This window comes from Bos mutus, chromosome 11 (assembly GCF_027580195.1).
Source record: "Bos mutus isolate GX-2022 chromosome 11, NWIPB_WYAK_1.1, whole genome shotgun sequence".
Classification (NCBI taxonomy): Eukaryota; Metazoa; Chordata; class Mammalia; order Artiodactyla; family Bovidae; genus Bos; species Bos mutus.
Window position 1 is genome coordinate 28,596,934 of NC_091627.1, and position 23,338 is coordinate 28,620,271.

At 39.2% G+C, this 23,338-nt stretch overlaps 1 protein-coding gene across 5 annotated transcripts in view; it reads right to left on the reverse strand.

The window, feature by feature from the left end:
• The window catches only part of LDAH (lipid droplet associated hydrolase), an 88,524-nt gene that overhangs the window by 42,284 nt on the left and 22,902 nt on the right, over window positions 1-23,338 (reverse strand). For 4 of the 5 annotated variants that reach the window (XR_011466009.1, XM_070379170.1, XM_070379172.1 and 1 more), the window contains exon 4: window positions 16,229-16,398. Coding sequence is in view for 4 of the 5 variants with exons in the window: in XM_070379170.1 (XP_070235271.1) it covers window positions 16,229-16,398 (170 nt within the window). In the remaining variant the exon portion in view is untranslated. Of the gene's footprint in view, window positions 1-9,017; window positions 9,128-16,228; window positions 16,399-23,338 lie in introns of those variants that run through there. The other variant, XM_070379173.1, reaches the window with a different exon arrangement.

A 23,338-nucleotide genomic window follows, 5' to 3' on the forward strand; every position in this document is an offset into this window, starting at 1 on the left:
CGATACCTGATAAAATCTAGCTTCCTCCCAACCAAACGCAATTGGTCTGAACTGGCTCGTATCATCAGATCTCAAAGCAACCACATTTCGTTCTTGTGAAGCATCTTTCATTTAGTGCCTGCTAGGCTTTTTCCACTTCAGGGAATTTTTTGAGGCCTACATTGCATATTGTTCACAGATTTTCCATAATAGCAAGAAGGGAGGGTAGACCAGCCTCATGCACACAGGGAAACCATATTAAAGAGTCTTTTCCTTTCTTAACCATCACATTCATAGTTCTCATCTCCACAAACTGACAGACTTGCAAAGAATCTTCTGGCTGGAATAAACAATAGCCATAAAAAACCAATTTCACAGAATTTTGCTCATCTGTTTCCACTTTCTTCTATGTTATCTCTTCACTGACTGCTATGCTCCATCCACTGGGGCTCAGAATCTGTTCTTCTGTGAACATCCAGTTCATTGGCAAAATAAGGTCTGAATGTAGCAAGGCACGAGCTACGCTTTTCAGGCCTGTATCCATCCAACTGCCAGTTTATTCACAAAGACAACAACTTTGACTTAGCATGTGCCACTTGCTCGCTTACACCCCAGGGCCTCTTAAAGTCCTAGCCATTATGAAACTTACAGTCTGACGAGATTTGAAATAGGTCTGCTTCACCCTAGCAGCAGGATTGAACGATGATGCTGATCCCAACCTGTGATTTTGTTATCACATTCAAAAATTAATAACAATCATGAGGCAAGCCAACAAGATATACACCGATCCACAACCCAAATTATTTTATGAAGGGGGAGAAGGCAGGGTTTATTAACAACAACAACCAAAAAAAAAAAATTGCAAGGAATGGAAAAAGCCTAACTAATTGAGTGGAGTTCAGTTCAGCTCAGTTCAGTCGCTCAGTAGTGTCTGACTCTTTACGACTCCAAGGACTGCAGCACGCCAGGCTTCCCTTTCCATCACCAACTCCTGGAGCTTGCTTAAATTGAATGGAGTAGGATGAGTTAAAAAGCTAGGATGGCTGCTACTGAGATGCTGCTACTGACTGAGAGCCACTATTGCTTTCAGGGGTGGCTTTTCCTGCAGAGAAACCATGAAGTTGATGCTACCCTTTCTTTACCCCTGTGATTGTTATCTCTTGCTGTGGAACAAGTTACTAAAAACTTTACCTCTCTGAACCAACTTTCTGTTATGAAGTCATAAAATCAAACTGCTTTTTAAAAAAGGAAAGAAAACATATAACCATAAATTATTACAAAAATATGTGCCATTAAAAGAAAATTTTAAGGGTGAAAATCACTCCAAAACACAACATTCAAACACAACCTCTGTATTCATTTTATTTTCAAGCTTTTAAATGCATGTTATCTCTTGATATATAGTTGTGCTTTGTATTCTCTTTATTATTATAGCAACCTTAATATTCTACAATTATCTTTCATGTCTTAGAATGTCTTTTGAAAATACACTTTTAATAATTGCACATACCATATTCAAACTTTCCCTCATAGTTGGACATTAGGATGCTTACAATTTTTTATACAAATATTTGTACATGAATGTGTTACTTTTGAGATTAGTTTCTTAATATACATTCCAAAGAAAAGAATTAGTAGGCTCAAAGGCTATGAACACTTTTCATAGGAATTACTTTTTTCTGGTAACACATGATCATTGCAAAAAGTAGAAACAATGTAGTCTCCACTTCCTGTACACCCTTACTTCTACCTCCCCCGGAGACCGCCACTGTAAGCCACATGGTATTTACCTGCTCAGACTTTCTAAAAATGCACACAGAGGTAGACACACACAACACTGAACTTCTTCTTTAAAATACTGCAATAGCAGCAACTCACTTTGATAACTGTTGAGGTACACTTGTCAACATCAAGTACTACCAGAGTCAACAGGGTCACTATTAACTACTACCATACGCTGGTTTATTAAGCACTGTGTCATACATTGTACTCAGCACACATTTCTGGATAGACTTTCTTCTAACTTCCTCAGTGAATTATCTGTACATGTCCTTTGTACCTTTATCTGAGAAGCTGCTATTCTTTTTCCTGAAGTCCACAAATTCTTTTTTAATAATAAGACTAGTTAGTGGCTGAGAACATGGACTCTGGAGTCAAACAAATGTGGGTTCAAATTCTAGCACACCCCCAATAAGCTGTCTAACCTTGAATAAGTTACTTCTGTCCTTCTAAGTCTCCGTTTCCTCATGTATAAAATGGGAAAAGAATAGCCTCCTTCAAGAGTTGTTGAAAGAATTAAGTAAGGTCCTTAAATTATAATTATAGTAATATAATAAATAATAATTATAGTAAAATGGCTAATAATAATTTAATCTTTAATTATACTAAATATCTACAAGGAAATTAGATATCTTAAATACATCCTAATAAATAACAGTACACTTTTTAAAAAAAACTTTCCTGACCTTCCTGAAATTTAAAAATATATTAACTTTTATGATTGGAAAGAAAAGCCTTTAATTTAAAGAAAGGACTCACAAACCAACTGTAAAACAACATTCTGGGGACTAAGAAAATCTGAATATGAACTATATTAGATAGTACCATTAATTTTGTTAGGTGTGATGACATGGTAGTTATATAAGAAAAAAAATCCTTCTTAAAAGATGCACAGTGATGTTTTTAAGGGTGAGATATGAGAGCTTTAATTTATCTGAAAATATCTGAAGAAAAAAAATAGGTAAAGAGAAAATATTAGTAGCTATGTTACTTCAGATAATGGCTATCTGGATATTTATTATACATTTTTTTTCATTTGAAACTTTTCATAATAAAACTTTTAAGTCATCAATGTTAAAAGACGTCTCTTTTTCCTTTCTATTATTATTAGTTTAGATGATAATATTCACACTTCTACCAAAATGGACTGCAACTGAAGAATATACCTTAAACTGCTTAAACACCGCTCCAAGGCTATGCCTAAGTTTCACCCGTACAAGCCGGGGCACCAGTGATTAGATAAAGGTCCTCTTCTGTCACTAGAATATTCTCAAAACTTGTTACAATGCCACATATATAATTACTTCATTGCCTGAACATATAAAAATATAGACAGTGGAGTTTGCTGGAATGCAGAAAGTCTCTGCGAAGCATATGACTGAGAACTTACACACAAAAAAGCAGGGCTTAAATCAGCATCCGCTGACAGACCTCTGCCACCTTGTTGCTTAAATCTTGGAACTTGACTTCAAAGAAATGAGAATGAAATATAGTCCCATCCCAGGCCTGAATCACTGAAATGAGAAAATCTGTCTTGGTAATGCTGTTTCCCTGTATCAACACCTTTACTCAAGGGGACTAGCTGTACCCGTGGATAAGATCCTAGGTGCAAAGAACTACAACACATGAAATACAGAAAAGAAGATGTTTCTTTTAGATAACTTGATAAATATTCCTCTCGCTTCCAAGGAATGATATGAGAAGACAGAGATGACATGTCATGAAAAGACCAAGGACAGATTTAACTGTCCATAACATCTTGAATATTCTACATTCCAACCTTTTGAAGAAAGTTCTAGTTCTCAAACTAGAGCATGCACCAGAATCACCTGCATGCGTGTGTGCTTAGTCGTGTCCAAATGATGGTAGCCCACCAGGTTCCTCTGTCCATGGGATTGCCCGGGCAAGAATACTGCAGTGGTAGCCATTTCCTTCTCCACGGGATCTTCCTGACCCAAGGATTGAAGCCAGGTCTCCTGCATTGTAGGCAGATTCTTTACCATCTGAGCTACCAGGGAAACCCCAGAATCACCTACAGTACTTGTTAAAAACACCAATTGGTGGGACCCAGGCCTAGAGTTTAAGATTCTTAAGTGGTGCTGAATAATTTGCATTTCTATCCGATCCCTGATGATACTGACACTGCTTTGAGAACTATTGGCTCAGATAGATGAATCTAAAACCTTATGTCATCAAATATATTCTACTCACAACTACTCCTGGACCAAGAAGAGTGCTTAGTTGCTCAGGAGCATCAGACTCTTTGCAACTCTAAGGACTGTAGCAGCCAGGTTCCTCTCTCCATGGAATTTTCCAGGTAAGAACACTGCAGTGGGTTGCCATTTCCTCCTCCAGAGGATCTTCCCAACCCAGGGATCAAAGCTGTATCTCCTGACTCTCCTGCACTGGCAGGCCAATTCTTTACAACTGAGCCACCTGGGAAGCCCCAGGAAGAGATGGTGATAAAATGTGTTTAAGCAGTAAATGTAAGGCTTTCTCTGGCTCATAGCCACTTCACTTCATCTGCCCGTATCTGTAGTGAGATAGTAAACATATCTCACGAACTCCTAATACATACTGAACTTTTAAGAGGATGCGGAGAATTTTCCACATCTAATAGTCTATCATGGACCACAAATACTAGAATGGCTCAATTTTTAAATCTGAAAAGTGTTCAGAAATTCTCAGATGAAATGCATTAGATAAAGTACTAAGTATTAACATGCATGAAGAATGTTCTATTATAAACTCCTGTTTTCACTTTCTTGCAGCTTTCCAAAAAATTAGCCCTTTGTGGTGAAATTTTCCATGCTTGGTTCAGCCCAAAGGTGATTTTTTTTTTTTCAAAGTTTGAAAAAATATATTAAATAGTTTTTGAGTTATGAAAAGATGAAAAAAGCCCACACAATTTTTCCACTTTGAAAGCAATTTCAGGATCTTTTTTTTTTTCATATGCAGATAACTGAAAAATGGCTGAAGCTGAAACTTTCCACGTGTCTAGTTTTCAACAAGGCAGTCTGTGGGTAATTCAGAAAAGACAACGTGTGTGTGCACACATAGACAACAAATATGTATTTAAAATATACATACAGGATTAGAAAAACAGCATTCCATCATACTGTGCACAAACCCTCCCTAGAATGGGGGATTTATGAGAGTCTTTCACAAGCCAGAGTAGTTGCTGACTGCCTGACCCCTGTGGTTTTCTTGCACCCGGGTTCACTGATGGGTCGTGTAGACACAACGGTAGAACTACTGGGCACTGTGTTTGCAGAATCTTCCAATTCCCTTCACATTCTATCCTTCCTTTTGCCCCAGCTCAATTCTAGGTTTCTGTTCACTGTCTTTGATTTCTGCCCTTGCCTGTGCCTCAGTACCAACTCCCCTGATCTTCCATGATCCAGACATTCAGCCATGTTCTTGCTTCTCCCAGCTCTCTCTTACTTCCCTCAAAAGCATTCACCCACTTCCCACTAAAACCTCCTTGTGTATTTGAAGAACTCAAGTCTTAAATAATTAACAGTTGAAACCTTAAGTTTAGGTCAAATAGGTTTTGACGGTTTGTCAAAGTAACTTGCTCTAATTATTCATAATCATAACGTTCCTAACTAACTCACCTGAAGGCCAACGATAGGAAAGCTAGAGAACAGAATATAAAGTCCTAGTTTTGCCATTTACTAGCTAACTAACATATGGATAAGACATAACTCCTTGGAACTTTGTTCTCCTTACCTGTAAAATGGGAAAAGATTAGGTTGTTAATAACTTTGTTACATGTGAACATGTTTTGTAAATTTCAAGTGAATTTTGGATAAACTGTATGAGTAATGACAATAACTTCAATTTTTAACTGTTTCAAGTTTCTGGGCTCATATGAAGAACCAAGCACAAGGCACAAAAACCCTTTTGCAAGGACATGAAGATTGAGAAAACTCCAAGTATTCAAGTGTGTAGGCTTAAAGGACAAAGAGGAGGAAATCTGTTCCAATAAACATTTCTATTTCATTTTTAGCATCTCTCTCTGCATGGGCTATTCCCGCTAGATGCGAAATTCTCTCCCACTTACAGGGAAAAGATGTTTCCTAGACCAACTTGTTCCTTAAGTTATCATCTTATCTTCTCCACTTCACCAGCCAATTCCTGGAGCACCTAACTTTCTTCAACCTCCTTCTCCCATTATTTCACTAAAAATGTTCTCTTCTAGGTTATCAATGATGTTCCGATTACCAATATCAGAAGCTTTAAATTTTCCTTCTCTTCAACTCAACTTCTTTACCTTATCCCAGTTATCTACTCCTACCTAACACACCATCCTCAAATGTATTGTTTCTGATTCTGTGGGTCAGGAATTCAAACAGTGCTCAGCTAGACTTTGGCTCCACATGGCATAGACTTGGGTCACTTACTTGGCTGCTTCTCATAGCAGATGGAAAGTTTAAGAAGGTTTCACTCACTTCTGGGGCCTCATGATCCCCTTCTGGGTGGCTAGCCTGGGCTTCCTCATAGTTTGGTGGTCTCAGGGCTGCTAAACTCTAATTTGGCATTGGCTTCCAAGAGGGAGAAAATGGAAGCTCCCAGTCCCCTTAAGGCCTGGGCTTGGAAGTACCAGAACATCATCTCCTCTGTGTCCCATTGGTGAAATGAGATCACATACCCAGCCCAAATTCAAAGGGGAAGGGAAGGAGACTAACCTCCTGAGAAAGGAATGGCAAAGAATCTGTGATCGTCCTTAATCTACCACATACCTTTGCCTTTCCAGACATTCTCCTTTCTCTTTTCTTCACTTCTGTGGCATACCCTAGTCGAGGTTAATGACCTTTAAGTTCCTTACCTTGACTCACAATAAGATATACGTTCTATATTGTAACCTAGGATTTCAACACATACTCATAAAAACACATATTCAAAAAACATTCCACAATACATACCTTTATAACAATAAAATTAATATTTTCCATTCTATTTTATTTTGCTTTATTTTACTTTTATTATTTTCAAATGCTGTTTTATTGTTTACAAACATATGTTTCCCTTCTCTGAAGAGGACTGTACTCCATGGCCTCCCTGCTGGCAGACTTGTTCATGTGATTTTCTCTGCCCAGTGTAGTATGAGGAGTGACAAATGTCACTTCCAGGCAGACGTTTTAAAATGCAAAGTGTGGCTCACTATTTCCTCTTTATTCTCTGCCATGAGAAGCTATTTCATCAACCTGGGTTCTGGAATAAGAGTGCATGGAGAGAATTACACGAGGGCAGCCTATCCTCAAAGAGTGATAAGCAAATCTTTATTGTTAAAAGCTACTGACACTGTGTTACCAAGGCATAGTATACCATATCTTGACTAATCCACAGGCTCCAACCCACTGAAGTGAATTCAGGACCCACTAATGGATTGCAGACAATTGTCTGGAAAATTATTATAAATTTTGCCTTTTTCTCTGCTTCCTCCTCTCCATCCTCCTTTCCATCAAATGAAGTCACTTTCCTAATATACATCTATGACCTGTTTCTTTTCTCTCTTTAACAATGTCCCTGGGTGAATCCTGTCTATTGTCTTCTTTATTTCTCATCTGAACTAGCCAACTTGCCTATTCACTTGGTTGTTTACTTTTGATTCTATACTCTCTCTCCATTTCCTTTTCACTGAGAAGTTAATTTACCCAGTGCATGACTACTATTATCACAGGTCCTTCAGTGGCTCCATGCTGTCCAGAAAATAGAGTCCAAACTCTCTTGCACTTGCACTCTATCAGCCTAGGTTCTCCTGCCCCACTGCTCCCTTCATGCACACTGTGCTGGTTCCCTTACAGTGCCCAGGGATAAAAACCGTTTCTCTCTCTCTTTTTTTTCCCCCATACATTTCCTACTGTTTAGAATGGATAGCAACTCCCACCTTGCCCCCAAAAATCCCCATCAAATTCTATTTCTAAACACTGACTCATCCTTCCTCTGCTCAAACACCTGCTCTTCAATGATGCTTTTGTCTGATCTTCTCAGTTAGAAGTCACCTCTCTTTTCAAAACACTCAGAGCCTCATGATACTTCATTTTGCCTTCTGCTTCTTACCAATTAATCTAGGGACAGGACTCTTGACAACAGTTACTTTGAGAAATGAATTATCTTCTACTCTTCCCCCACCTCTGGATTATCTTGACTGTTGAACACAATTTAGTGTAATCATATCAATGTTTCTCTCGAGCATGTCTAACTCTGCAGACAAGCAGGTTCACCAGAATAGTGTAAGTGTACCACAAGCTCAATGACCTCATTTCTTTCAGAGTATTTGAATTTATTTTTTTCCTAACGTAGATGAGATGTACTTCTGATTCAACACACAGATGAGATGATCCAACATGCTATTTTAACTCTTTTGGTAAAGTTTTTCAAGCTTCTTAGTTGTACTTGTGGTGTGTTTTGAGTATCTCACTAAAATACTAAAATTTTGATTATCTACATACATCACGGGGGTGCTCATAATAAACCAAAGAAAGTAAGCTATTTTATTATTTCTCTAAGAAATGTCAAAATCCATTTACTTAATTTCGCCAGTTTTACTTTATATCTTCATTTAAGATGTGTCCATTTTTTACTTGAAAAGAAATTCTACGATTATCTGTTTTCTCTATTTGCAGCAAATCAGTAGCAACAAAGTATAAGTAGGGAGGAGACATGGTACCTAACACTGACAGAGGAGATGGAGTAACTATAAAATAAATAGACATGAGAATTCTTTTTTAAAAAAGCACTGTCATCTAAGAAATTTCAGGACATGGGCAAAATCCCTTTAACTGTATTTTATTGTATAATAGTATAGATAGCATATTCAAAAGCAGAGACATTACTTTGCCAACAAAGGTTCGTCTAGTCAAGGCTATGGTTTTTCCTGTGGTCATGTATGGATGTAAGAGTTGGACTGTGAAGAAGGCTGAGTGCTGAAGAATTGATGCTTTTGAATTGTGGTGTTGGAGAAGACTCTTGAGAGTCACTTGGACTGCAAGGAGATCCAACCAGTCCATTCTGAAGGAGATCAGCCCTGGGATGTCTTTGGAAGGAGTGATGCTAAAGCTGAAACTCCAGTACTTTGGCCACCTCATGCGAAGAGTTGACTCATTGGAAAAGACTCTGATGCTGGGAGGGATTGGGGGCAGGAGGAGAAGGGGATGACAGAGGATGAGATGGCTGGATGGCATCACTGACTTGATGGACATGAGTCTCAGTGAACTCCGGGAGTTGGTGATGGACAGGGAGGCCTGGCGTGCTGCGATTCATGGGGTCTCAAAGAGTCAGACACGACTGAGTGACTGATCTGATCTGATCAAAATGATGTCCTTGAATCATTAGGGAAAAGTTCTTCTATAATCAACATACACTGTTGAAGAAGGCAGATAAGTTAAAAATATGTTTTAGACAAGTTTTTACTCATAGTCTAGGGTTTTAAAGAGTAAGTTTAAGTAATCTGGAAATTTCACTTAGAGAGAAGGTATTTTTGCCAACCAGATAGACAAAGGAAGCTCTATGGTATTGTGCATTTTCCCCAAGGAAGGCCAAATAATATAAAAAATTAAGTTTTGAAGGATCTGGTACCCTTGGAAAGGGAGGAAGTGTTATCATTAAATGCCATATAAATTGTTAGAGGAAAATAAAAGTTAAATTACTTGAATTTCACTTTATGACTTAGTGCCCAGTTAAGAATCCGGGGCTTTCAACTCTCAACCTTGAACTTTATGCAATTTTTTGGAAGAATCAGATGGCACATTTTGAACATACAGAAGACTGATTTAAAGGAAAGTTCTAGACAGTGAGATGATTACATTTTTATCCCCATGTCACCCCTTCTGCCCTACATTGACAGAGCAGTATTCATGTGGTTCAGATGGTAAAGAATCTGCCTGCAATGCAGGAGACCAGGGTTCAATCCCTGGGGTTGAGATCCCCTAGAGGAAGGCATGGCACTCCACTCCAGTATTCTTGCCTGGAGAATGTAATGGACAGAGGAGCCTGGTGAGCTACAATCCATGGGGTTACAAAGAGTCAGACAGGACTGAGCAACTAATACTTTTTTCTTTTTCATTCATGGGGTCTAATCTACTATTCCATGAGCTACAATGTAATGAGTTGCATGGAGCTGGTTGTGTACACTCTAGGAACATTCCATACTATCTAGAGGCTCTGCCACCATCCGAAGATTTAGAGAACCATCAGAAGGCAATGGCACCCCACTCCAGTACTCTAGCCTGAAAAATCCCATGGACGGAGGAGCCTCGTGGGCTGCAATCCATGGGGTCACGAAGAGTTGGACACGACTGAGCAACTTCCCTTTCAGTTTTCACTTTCATGCTTTGGAGAAAGAAATGGCAACCCACTCCAGTGTTCTTGCCTGGAGAATCCCCCAAGGATGGGGGAGCCTGGTGGGCTTCCGTCTGTGGGGTCGCACAGAGTCGGACATGACTGAAGCGACTTAGCAGTAGCACTAGCAGATATCTTCTTTAGACTTTCTTTATACCCACAGCTGGGCTTCCCTGGTGGCTAAGTAGTAAGAATCTGCCTGCCAATGCAAGAGACATGGGTTTAATCCTTGGATCAGGAAGATCCCCTGGAGAAGGAAATGGTAACCCACTCCAGGATTCTTGCCTGGGAAACCCCATGGATAGAGGAGCCTGGCGGGCTACAGTCCATGGGGTCACAAAAGACTTGGACACAACTTAGCGACTAAACAACAACAACATATCCACAATTATTGTAATCATATCTTACCCCTAGATTGAGATAGAGCCAAGGCTGAATCCTGGCAAGGCACTTTTCTCTCCATTTCTACCTATAAAATTAAAGATGGGACTAGACTGTCTCTAAAGATCCTACTAATCTGAAATTGTGTTTATTATTTTGAATCATGACAGTGCTATTGAACAATCTTCCAACTATCTATTTTCTCAAGTTTCTTTTAAAAATTTTTTATTCTGGACATTCATGTCAAAATATATGAAGACTTTCTATAATTCTACCAAATTTGCTTAAAGAAACAAAATTTTTAATATGAGATTTTTAAGAGTGAGTCAATTATTTCCTTCAGTATATTAAAAAATAGGTCAGACATTATGTGTAAAATATACAGTAAGTCTTTTAAAATGATTTTATGACCATAGTTTCCTATCATTAGTTACAAAAATATTATAAAGAACTGAACCAAAATAAAACCAAATAAACCAGCTACTAAACTACACATATGTCCTCAAAAATCTTATGGAAGTCAAATATTCCAGTAAAAATAACATAAGAGATGGAAACACAAGTTTCTTATTATCACACTTCATATGTTGTAAAACATAACAGCTAACTTATTTTTGGCAAAATGATTAGGGATTGCAACACTCTGGCTAATACAAACTTATTTGATTGTCAAATACATCTTAAATGGAGCGTATCATGCTAACTTCAGGCATGCAGGCACTGTGCCGTCTGAGATTAGGCCAGAGACACTGAAATTTCAACACTTCAGCAGGGATCACACCACCAATATTAGCTGGGCCAGGTGTTTAAAGAGGGGTGTGTATTGGGGGGAGGACTTCAACAGTGCAGTTAATTGAAACCAGATAAAGCTTTTGAATAATAATTAAAAAAAAATCATACAGATGTTCACCTTCCTCCCCGGGTAAACTTTATGGACAATTTATTGCATGCGCTGTTTTCTACAGTACATCCTTTATAAGAAAACACAGCCTTTTGTGTTTCTCTGGAAACTCTATAATCACAGCATGAGTTATGTCTCCACAATTAGACTAGGTTAAGCTCATGTTTCATCTGCCTTTTCTCTTTTCACCACTATTCCTGCAAGGGCAGGAACACTTGAAAGCAGATCCTTAATGAGAAAGTGATAGAGCTGAGGAAGCTGCAAGAAGCTACATTAACTGTAAAATGCATGGGACTAGTTCTTTCCCAACAGATATGTGAACACAAGCCAAAAAAGAGAGAGAAATTCAAAACAAATGTGCTCAACAACTATCTTCAAATATGCACAGGAAAAATTAAACAGTACATGCAGAATGGATGTGGAGCAAACGAACAAAAACTGAAAGGAAAGATCTCTAAGTTAACAAATCGAAGGACTCAGAAATGGATCTTTTCTTTCCTATGTTTAAAGAATGGTGTATTTGCCAGGGTTCCCCAGAGAAACAGACTCCAAACATTTATTATAGGGATTGGCTCACACACTGAGAGAGGCTAAGAGGTCCCACACCACATGCTACCTGCAAGCTGGAAACCAGGAAAGTGAGTTGTATAGTTCAGTCCGAGTTCAAAAACCTGAGAACCAGGGGAATAGGTGAAGCCAAGGCTTGAGATCTGGAACTACAAGGTCACAGGGCAGGAAAAGATGGCTGTCTCAACTCTAGGAGAGAAAAAGAAAGAATCTGCCCTTCCTGGAGTTTTTGCTCTATTTGTGCCCTCAACAGACTGGATGATGCCTGCCCACCATGGTCAGGGCAGATCTTTTTTACTCAGTCCAGTTCAAATGCTGATTTTCTCTGGTCCTCACAGACATACTCAGAAATGTTTTACTAACTATCTGAGTACCCCTTAGACCAATAAGGCTGACATGTAAAACTAACCATCACAAATAATAATGCTATTATTATTTCAAACATGCAAGCACACTTTCAAAAATGGTTTTAAAGCTTTTGAAACACTTGGAACAACTAATAACCAAAAATTACACTTCATATCAGTTTGCTACATTTTATTTGACAAGACCAAGTTACTTCCTACACCAGGAAATGTATTCGGTATTTTAATTTATATATATGCCTACATATCCACATGCTTGACAGTACATCACACAAGTGAAATACTAACTGGGATAGTGGTGGGGTGGGCAGCCTCTGACTTGGCCCCCAGTGACCCTCACCTTTTAATATTCATGCTTTAGTATACTCCACTCCCCTTGAGTTTGGGCTGGATTTAGTAATCTGTTTCTAACAAAGAGAATACTGTAAAAGTAGTGAGGTATCATTTCTGTAATTAAAGTTATGGTCTGTGACTTCCATCTTGCCAGCAGACTCTTTCTCTGGCTCTTCTCCCAGACTTGCTCTGATGGGGCAAGTTAGAGAGGCCCACATTCTAATGAACTGAGGGTGGCCTCTACCCAACTGCCAGTGGTGAACCGAGGCTCTCAGTCCAACAAACTTGAAGGAGTAAACTGAGGCAGATTCTCCTCAATTCAGTTCTTCACATGAGACCACGGCCCTGGAAGACACTTTGATTACAGTCTCGTGAGAGACCCTGAACCAGAGGACCCAGCCAAGTTATGACCAGATCCACAGAAACTGGGAGAGAATAAATGTGTAGTGCTTTATACTGTTAAGTTCTGAGCTGAGATTACTAACACAGTAGTTAACCTAATGACTGAGCCAGTGCTTCCAGTTATCTCCACTATGATAATTATAGCTAATACTTACATAAAACTTTTAAGTTCTAGGTATCATTCTTTATATGAAAGAAAGTGAAAGTGAAGTTGCTCAGTCGTGTCTGACTCTTTGCTACTTCATGGACTGTAGCCTACTAGGCTCCTCCGTCCATGGGATTTTCCAGGCAAGAGTACTGGAATGGGTTGCCATTTCCTTCTCCAGGGGATCTTCCCAGCCCAGGGATCTAACCTGGGTCTCCTGCATTGTAGGCAGACACTTTCACCATCTGAGCCACCATTCTTTATATAATTTCTCACAAAAGTCCTTTGAAGAACACATTATTATCCCCCTTTTACAGATGAGGAAACAAAGGTACAGGGAGACTCAGTAACTTGCGCAAGGTCACACAAGCAAAGTACGACAGCAACTGTCTGAACCTAGGTGTCTTGTTTCCAGAGCAAGGAGTTGTAGCAACCGTGCAAAGAGAACTGCTAAGGGCTCGGACTGGATATTATGAAAACAGTAGCCTCATAAAATGGTACCAGAGGAGCTTCAGAGGCATAACAGAGATGAGAAGCCATGCTAAATGCTAAAAAAAAAAAAAAAAGGGGGGGGGGAGCCTGCTTTCTGATTGAAATGCCTTATCTAGGGGGGGAAAATAGAGTAGAAGCAATACAGTAAGTGGAATGTGATCTAGAATTGATTGAATTCACACTTAAGATGAAATACATACTTTCTTATACCCAATGTGAGAAATTAACAGCCCCCATTTGGTATGAAACACCATACCCCAGGCGGTTACAGTTGTAATTTTCCCAATGGCAATCATAAGTAAGAAGTTAAGTGTGTTAAGCTGGTGGGAAAAGGAGCAAATTTCTAGTGAGCGCTGAGACTAAAGGAGATCAGTCCTGGGTGTTCATTGGAAGGACTGATGTTGAAGCTGAAACTCCAATCCTTTGGCCACCTGATGCAAAGAGCTGACTCATTTGAAAAGACCCTGCTGCTGGGAAGATTGAAAGCAGGAGGAGAAGGGGATGACAGAGGATGAGATGGTTGGATGGCATCACTGACTCAATGGACATGGGTTTGGGTGGACTCCGGCAGTTAGTGATGGACAGGCAGGCCTGGCGTGCTGCCGTTCATGGGGTTGCAAAGAGTCGGACACCACCGAGTGACTGAACTGAACTGAACTGAGACACCACTGAGGATGTTTTATCACATGGAGTGAAAATCTCCCAGGCTAGGGAGGTCCCAGGAAAGAATCATTCCTGTCTTGCCTTCAGATTACCAGGTTAAATAGCACTCCTTCATGCTCCCACACGCTCTCTATTCACATAAGACAGTAGGTACCACACCTATGGGTTAGTCTGTGTTTTCCATTAGGCTTCAGGCTCTCTTGGCCTCACAGACTATTTTATTCACTGGGATGTCATCAAAATGCAGCATGAGGCCTGTTACATGGCAAGTGCTGAATATGTAAGTTTGTTGAATGAGGAAATAATTTATGTTGTGAATCGCATTTAATGCATCATTTTAATGGTATATGTCAGTAAAGGTATGAGGTTTTGTTTTGTTTCGAAGTGTTTTATAGTTCGCTAGCTTTCCTGGCACTTTAAACAGGTCTTTATGTCTCCAGTGTCTCACTTATTATCTGGTGCATAGTGGCACGCAGTAAGTATTTATGAATGAGTATCTCAAAAAGGCTGCCAAGCTACAAAGCAGATAAGGATGCAGACTTAGGACTAAATAACGATCTAGTGTTCCTTAAGCATAGCTGTTTTCCTGTCAACAAGGATGATGATAAATCTTCCTCCTTTTGAGAGGAGATATGAGAATTTACTGGACATGAATCTGAGCAAACTCCAGGAGATAGTAAAAGACAGGGAAGCCTGGTGTGTTGCAGTCCATGGGGTCGCAAAGAGTCGAACATGACTTAGTGACTAAACAAGAGCAAAAATGAATACTTATACAATTCTCTTCCTAGACAAGATTCTTGCCTCAGTCTTAGTTGGTGACTGCCTTTAAATAATCCTTTATGAACAACAGCAGGTTATACGTAACTTAAAAACTCCAGGTCACCCTAGTTTAACAGACATTTGCTCAACTAAAATATTATAAATTAACTATCTGTTGTTCAGCTGTTCAGTTATGTCCGACTCTTTGCAACCCCATGGACTGCAGCACACCAGGCTTCCCTGTCCTTCACTGTTTCCTGGAGTTTGCTCAAACTCATGTCCACTGAGTCAGTGATCCCATCTCAACCATCTCATCCCCATCCAAGTCATCTCATCCTCACCCCCTTTTCCTCCTGCCCTCAGTCTTTCCCAACATCAGGGTCTTTTCCAATGAGTCGGCTCTTTGCATCAGGTGGCCAAAGTATTTGAGCTTCAGCTTCTGTCTTTTCAATGAATATTCAGGTTGATTTCCTTTAGGATTGACTGATTTGATCTCCCTGCAGTCCATGAGACTCTCAAGTCTCTCCAGCACCACGATTCGAAACCATCAATCCTTCGGCATTCTTTATGATCCAACTCACATTTGTACATGACTACTGGAAAAACCATAGCTTTGACTATATGAACCTTTGTCAGCAAAGTTATGTCTCTGCCTTTTAATATGCTGTCTAGGTTTGTCACAGTTTACCTTCCAAGGAGCAAGTGTCTTTTAATTTCATGGCCGCAGTCACGATCTTCAGTGATTCTGGAGCTCAAGGAAATAAAATCTGTCACTGTTTCCACTTTTCCCCCTTTTACTTGCCACAAAGTCATGGGACCAGATGCCATGATCTTAGTTTTATGAATTTACTACGCTTTAATTTTTTAAAACACAGGCATTTAGTCAGAAAATTCCTACCTCGTTCAGCATTATTTTTGAAACACGGTGGGAAAGGTATGAACATACATTCAACACAGGCCCACAGTACTACAGAGATAGGGTAAAGGTAGCCACCAAGGATCCCTCTCTGTGTTCTACTTATCAATTAAAGAAGAGACAAAAGTGCAAAGGACATTTGAGAGGACTTGTGCAAGCGCACAATAAGTACCGACAGTCACCTTTGGAGGCATACTTACTGGGAGCTCAGGTGCGTGCTTCAGAATCTCAAGGGAAAAATAGGAGCCTATGGAATGGCCAATGACCACAAGCTTCATTTCCTTTGGCACTTGAGTTCTCAGGAAAGCTAATTTGTGTTCTACTTGACCACGGACTCCATAGATGTCCTTAATTTCTTCAGCATTTGGATCTAAAAGGAAATATGTAAGTACTCTTCATTCAGTAAATGAAAGCAATCATTTCACCAGGGAAAATATCTTAATGAAAAAAAAAGAAAAAACAATACTAATAGTAGTAGCTATCATTTATTGAAAGCCTACCATGTGCAAGCCACAATGTTGGTGTTTTACTTAAATTGTATCTATCAATCTTCACAACAACCCTCGAAAGGAATATTCTTATCTTCATTTTACAGAAGAAAATACCAAAGCTCAGATGTTAGGAAATAGATTGGCAGTTACACAGCTATGAAATGGGATCAGTGAGATTCAAAAGCAGGTCTCTGTCCTTGAAGCCCATGACTCTCAATTATTCCCTGAACTGTTGTAGTTTAGGCCAATGGTTTTCAAATTTTAGCATGCGTCAGGATCCTCTGGAAGACTTGTTAAAACACGAATTGCTAGGCCCCATCACCAGACTCTGATTCAGTGGGTCTGGGCTGGAGCTGGAAATTTTGCATTTCTAAATTTCCAGAAAATGCTGATACTGCTGGTCCCAGGACCACACATTGAAAACCACTGGTTAGGCTCAGTTATATGACTAGTAGACAGCCAAGAAAATCTATGACACTGCTTTGATAATCTTTGTTTGTTTAGAGAAATCAAGACTGAAACATTTAAGTAGAAATGTTTCAAACTGTTCCTTTTAACCAGCACAGTCCTGACCCAAAACATTCTTTCTTCCTTTCACAAGGAAGAGGGGTCTTCTATTCTTCAAGATCTAATCAAAATTTTATCTAGCTAATTTTTAGGAAAAGTGAATGAGCCTTCCTTTGTGTTTAACTCGTATCCCCTTCTTATTTAGCATTTTATTATACTTGCATAACTGTCTTTTCATTTCCTCCTTTAGACGATGAGCTCCTTGAAGGCAAGGTCCATCTTTCATTTCTGTGTCCTCTGTGAATAGCACCCAGTAAATATCATTGTTGAATGAAAATATGAACTGACTAGACAACCTCAGAGCATGCTGCCAGCTCTGATACTCTATGAACAGAGAAAACTTCAATAGGTTTTCCCTATGAACATGTAATTGAGGGCAGGAGGAGAAGGGGACGACAGAGGATGAAATGGTTGGATGGCATCAGCGACTCAATGGACATGAATTTGGGTAAACTCCGGGAGTTGGTGATGGACAGGGAGGCCTGGCGTGCTGCAGTCCATGGGGTCACAAAGAGTTGGGCACGACTGAGTGACTGAACTGAACTGAACTGAACTGAATGAACATGTATCAGGGTTTTAACCTCAATGACAGGGTGTAGACTATTTCAAAATTTCACAAGGTAGTCAATAGCTTTCTAAAATTTGAATCATTGGAATACTAAAGTTCTTGCCTTCATGACTCCTATAAGGTACTGATGCAAACTATAATATAAGTATCTAAAACTCATTTTGAAGAACTGCTCTTCAGTTTCATCTGTACATGCTGGTTTTTCTTCCTTCAGTGCTCAGCGCCCGCTTAATCTAGTTAACTCCTTTTTATCCCTCAAACTCTCAACCAGTGTTACATCCTCTGAGAAGCCTTTTTATGGTTCAGTCCATGAGGAGTAAAGTAGCCCTCCTTCTTTCAGTTTCCGCAACATCCCATGTCTGTCTCACCTCATGATTCCTAACTTACTACTGCTGTACTATTCATGTCTTGCTTATCTTTTTCTACAATGCCTGGCATACAGTTACTGAAAAGCCTTTTGCTGGATCAGTGAGGCTTAGTTCCCTATTTCAGCGGTACTATGGAAATAGGCGATTTCCTCGGTGACCCGAGTTCTGCTCTGATCCTTCTTTCCAGGTCAGTCTAGAATTCATTCTCCATTTAACAAGGAAGTTCAACATAAAACAGAATTGGGAAGAGACAGAATTCGATTTTCATAGGGCCTCTGATGTCTCCAAATCCAAATTTTGATTTAGTTAATATTCTATTTGAGTTCTTTACACTCACTATGCTCATAAATTTTCTCTGATCACTCTACCCAGGAGTGATCACATTGTTCTGATACCCCAAAACAAATACCTATAATATGTGCGATCCAAGTTCTTTATTTTTCAAAATAGACAACTTTTGAAAATGTTGAAGTTGTCCTTTCATTGGGACAGTATAGTATAGTACAAAGATCAGGAGCACCAGAGACAAGATAAATCTGGTTCTAAATTCCAGCTAAGCCCCTCACTAAGTGACTCATGCAAATCCTTCAACCTCTGGCTGAAGTCTCTTTACATATAAACAGGAGATAGCAGTTTTAGCCTCTGAGGAATGTTGCTTGCATAACACTTTAAAGTACAGAGGAAGGGCCTGGCATAAACTATTTCAGAAATGAAACTTACAATTGCTATCATTCCAATTCCTGTTATTTAAGGCCTCCCTCAAATAGACACCAAAAACATTTACATGGTTAGAGCAAAGAGAAAGAAAATGAGCTAAATATAATATACATTTAAAAACTTCATTGATCCTAGAAATAAGGCTCTATAACATATTTAAGGATGCCGCTGCTGCTGCTAAGTCGCATCAGTCGTGTCCGACTCTAGGCGACCCCATAGACGGCAGCCCACCAGGCTCCCCCATCCCTGGGATTCTCCAGGCAAGAACACTGGAGTGGGTTGTCATTTCCTTCTCCAATGCAGGAAAGTGAAAAGTGAAAGTGAAGTCACTCAGTCGTGTCCAACTCTTAGCGACCCCATGGACTGCAGCCTACCAGGCTCCTCTGTCCATGGGATCTTCCAGGCAAGAGTACTGGAGTGGGTTGCCATTGCCTTCTCTGTATTTAAGGATGATTATAATTCAAATCATTACTGAAATGAATATTTCAGTAATGATCAGAGGTAAGTCTGTCTTTAACTCTGGGAATTGCTCAGTAGATTGGCAAGATAAACACACCATTTAGTGTTTTCTGAAGTAATGAGATTAATGGGGAAAGTACTTTGTATAAATAAACAATCAATAATAAAAAATTTCAATGTGCCCTCTGGATATTACTTTACTAGCAAAAACTAAAAGCTAAAAGAGTATCTATATACTTGACTGTATACTTTCTCTATTACTAATATACTCTGAAAAAATTCCAGGAATCATTAGCTTACTCTCCATAAAACACTGCAAAAAAATCACATTCCAATTGTATCAAAAATCAGGATAACATGGAAATGATTTATAGCATTCTTATTATATGGAAAATGTCCTCCAAGTTACAGTCAACTAAGTATATTTGGAACAAACTGTTTCTAAACCGAAGATTGCCTGAATTAATGGATGGGATCACTCACCTACAGCCAGACATCCTGGAATGCGAAGTCAAGTGGGCCTTAGGAAGCATCATTATGAACAAAGCTAGTGGAAGTGATGGAATTCCAGTGGAGCTATTTCAAATCCTAAAAGATGATGCTGTGAATGTGCTGCACTCAATATGCCAGCAAATTTGCAAAACTCAGCAGCGGCCACAGAACTGGAAAAGGTCAGTTTTCATTCCAATCCCAAAGAAAGGCAATGCCAGAGAATGCTCAAACTACTGCACAACTGCACTCATCTCACACGCTAGCAAACTAATGCTCAAAATACTCTAAGGAAGGCTTCAACAGTATGTGAACCATGAACTTCCAGATGTTCAAGCTGGGTTTAGAAAAGGCAGAGGAACCAGAGATCAAATTGCCAACATCCGCTGGGTCATTGAAAAAGCAACAGAGTTCCAGAAAAGCATCTCTTTCTGCTTTATTGACTATGCCAAAGCCTTTGACTGTGTGGATCACAATTAACTGTGGAAAATTCTGAAAGAGATGGGAATACCAGACCACCTGACCTACCACCTGAGAAATCTGAAGGCAGGTTAGGAAGCAACAGTTTGAACTGGACATGGAACAACAGACTGGGTCCAAATAGGAAAAGGAGTATGTCAAGGCTGTATATTGTCACCCTGCTTATTTAATTAATAAGCAGAGTACATCATGAGAAACGCTGGACTGGATGAAGCACAAGCTGGAATCAAGATTGCCAGGAGAAATATCAACAACCTCAGATATGCAGATGATACCACCCTTATGGAGGAAAGTGAAGAACTAAAGAGCCTCTTGATGAAAGTGAATGAGGAGAGTGAAAAAGTTGGCTTAAAACTCAACATTCAGAAAACATGGCATCTGGTCCCATCACTTCATGGCAAATAGATGGGGAAACAATGGAAACAATGACAGACTATTTTGGGGGGCTCCAAAATCACTGCAGGTGGTGACTGCAGCCATGAAATTAAAAGATGCTTATTCCTTGGAAGAAAAGTGATGACCAACCTAGACAGCATATTGAAGAGCAGAGACAAAAAAAAAAAAAAGAAAGAAAAGCAGAGACATTACTTTGCCAACAAAGGTCTGTCTAGTCAAATCTATGGTTTTTCCAGTAGTCACGTATGGATGTGAGAGTTGGACTATAAAGAAAGCTGAGCACCGATGAATTGATGCTTTTGAACTGTGGTGTTGGAGAAGACTCTTGAAAGTCCCGTGGACTGCAAAGAGATCCAACCAGTCCATCTTAAAGGAAATCAGTCCTGAATATTCATTGGAAGGACTGATGCTGAAGCTGAAACTCCAATACTTTGGCCACCTGATGTGAAGAATGACTCATTGGAAACGACCCTGATGCTGGGAAAGATTGAAGGCGGGAGGAGAAGGGGACGACTGAGGATGAGATGGTTGGATGGCATCACCAACTCAATGGACATGAGTTTGAGTAAACTCTGGGAGTTGGTGATGGACAGAGAGGCCTGGCGTGCTGCAGTCCATGGGGTCACAAACAGCTGGATACGACTGAGCAAGTGAACTGAACTATATCCAATTTACTAATTCTTTATCAATATATGGCCCTGAATAGGATATTGACAACTCCCTTTTAGAACCTGAGCCTCTTTCTTAGACCCATCTCAATGAAATCCACTTCATAGCTCATTTACTGATTATAGAGTTTATTTCAAAAGGTATGTAAAATCTGTTCTTTGAGAAATTAAGTAATATCAATACTTCACCTTTACTTTTCATCTATTTGTTCAAACTGATTGATCCAGTTACTAAAATTCTGTCAATTTTGGATCAAAATTGACATTGTATATCTTCAGGTACACTGGTAACTATTATTTTCTTTCATTTCATGTGAACTAAATTGACTATTCTGACAGAAAACAGTGACTAATGGGCCCATGAAATACTGAAAACACAGATGTAAATACAATACATTCCCTTGTCTTCAAGGAGCTCATAGTCTAATAAGAGGAAACAGAAATAGATGAAAATACCATTACAAAATATTGAAGTAAGTATAGCTCAAGCATTTCCTTAAGAAAATAGAGTTTTATTGGATCACAATAGGAAAGTAACACCCTCTTGAATTTATAAAAAGTGAAAAGAAATGTTGCCATGTTTTCACAGTACATAAAAAGTACTATGCCTTTCTCCACGTAAACCAAGAGAGATACCTGGAAAATACATTTATTATATTCACACTACTATAACTAATTTTAACTACACATTTGAACACTATCACAATGGTCTAAATTTAACAATACATATTTTAACAACACACCCACATACATATTTATCTTGATACACACTGAATCTAAACGCATATGTTTTACTATATATTGTCACACAAACAGTATTTACAAGTCACCAATGACCACAGAACTAACAAGCCCAAAGATTAGTGCTACATGAGCCTTCTGCTAGGACTGAGCCTGCAGACAGAAACTCTCTAAATCTTATACCAGAATTTTCTCAACCAGTGAAGTCTCCTATCCTGCGCCCATCATTACTCCAAATCTACACCTTAAGGATAACTTTAATTAAATTAAACAGTTTACACATGGAGATTAAGGGCTAAAAACAGCACTTCATATTTTAAAGAATACTTTAAGCAAGATGAATGTACAGCTTGCTCTTTAGGTCATGCTGTAAAAAACACACAAAACAATATCATGTGTTGCTTAGCATTATCTATACATAACTAAAAAGAGAAATGAAATTCACTCTAAATTCATGATAGTATAACACAAAGGCATAAAAGTGTGAGTATAATTTTGGACACCACGATGAGTTCTATGTCTGTTTGTGGTTATGGGAAAGGTAGAACGTATAAGGCTAGAAAGGAAGGTTGAGACTAGATCAAGTAGAACCCTGAACATCACCCAGGAGTCTGGACTCCACTGTATAAGCAGTGAGGAGAGACCCAGGGACCTCAAAGGGAAGGACAAAGGCACCATCTGTGTTACAGGACCTCAGCTACAATGCTGGGCTCCCTGCTCCTGTCTGCTGCTTTCTTCTGTCTTCCACGAGAATCTAACAATTTGCTTGATTCTCAACATTTCTTCTTGCTCTACCCTTTGGTTTTCTGCCTCTTTCTACCACTGACTCACTTGTTTATTTCTTGTGAGCCCTGAGACTTGACTGACTGTCCCTGCCTTGTAGTCGTTCCCTCTAACCTCCATGTTCCTCTGCCAATCAGTTCTGGCAAGAGAAGGCCTACTGGTTTTTCTGTTTCTTTCAGTTTTGGGTGCTAGAATGGGAGTGGTTTAATGATTCTCTGGATAAACATCGCCCAAATTCATCATTCGTTGAAAGACTGTGTAATTTTTTTAGTTCATGTTTTATCAGGTGAAACTAACCCATGATTTCTAGCTTTTATGTTACACGTTTTGAACAAATGACTTAAAATAGTTGATAATGAATCTGCCATCAAGTAAGTTGACTCCATACTAAATCAAAGCCAGAAAGAGTTTATACTCCTAATTCCTCAAATTTTCTTTTCACACTTTTTTCCCCCTTGAATCACCTCCTTCTGACATTGGTGAACATCTGTTCTCCCAATTATACTCAATTTATGACTGTGATAATGTGGCGCAACTAGAATATTATTTCCAACTGTTCATAATTTTAACATGTGCTAATATG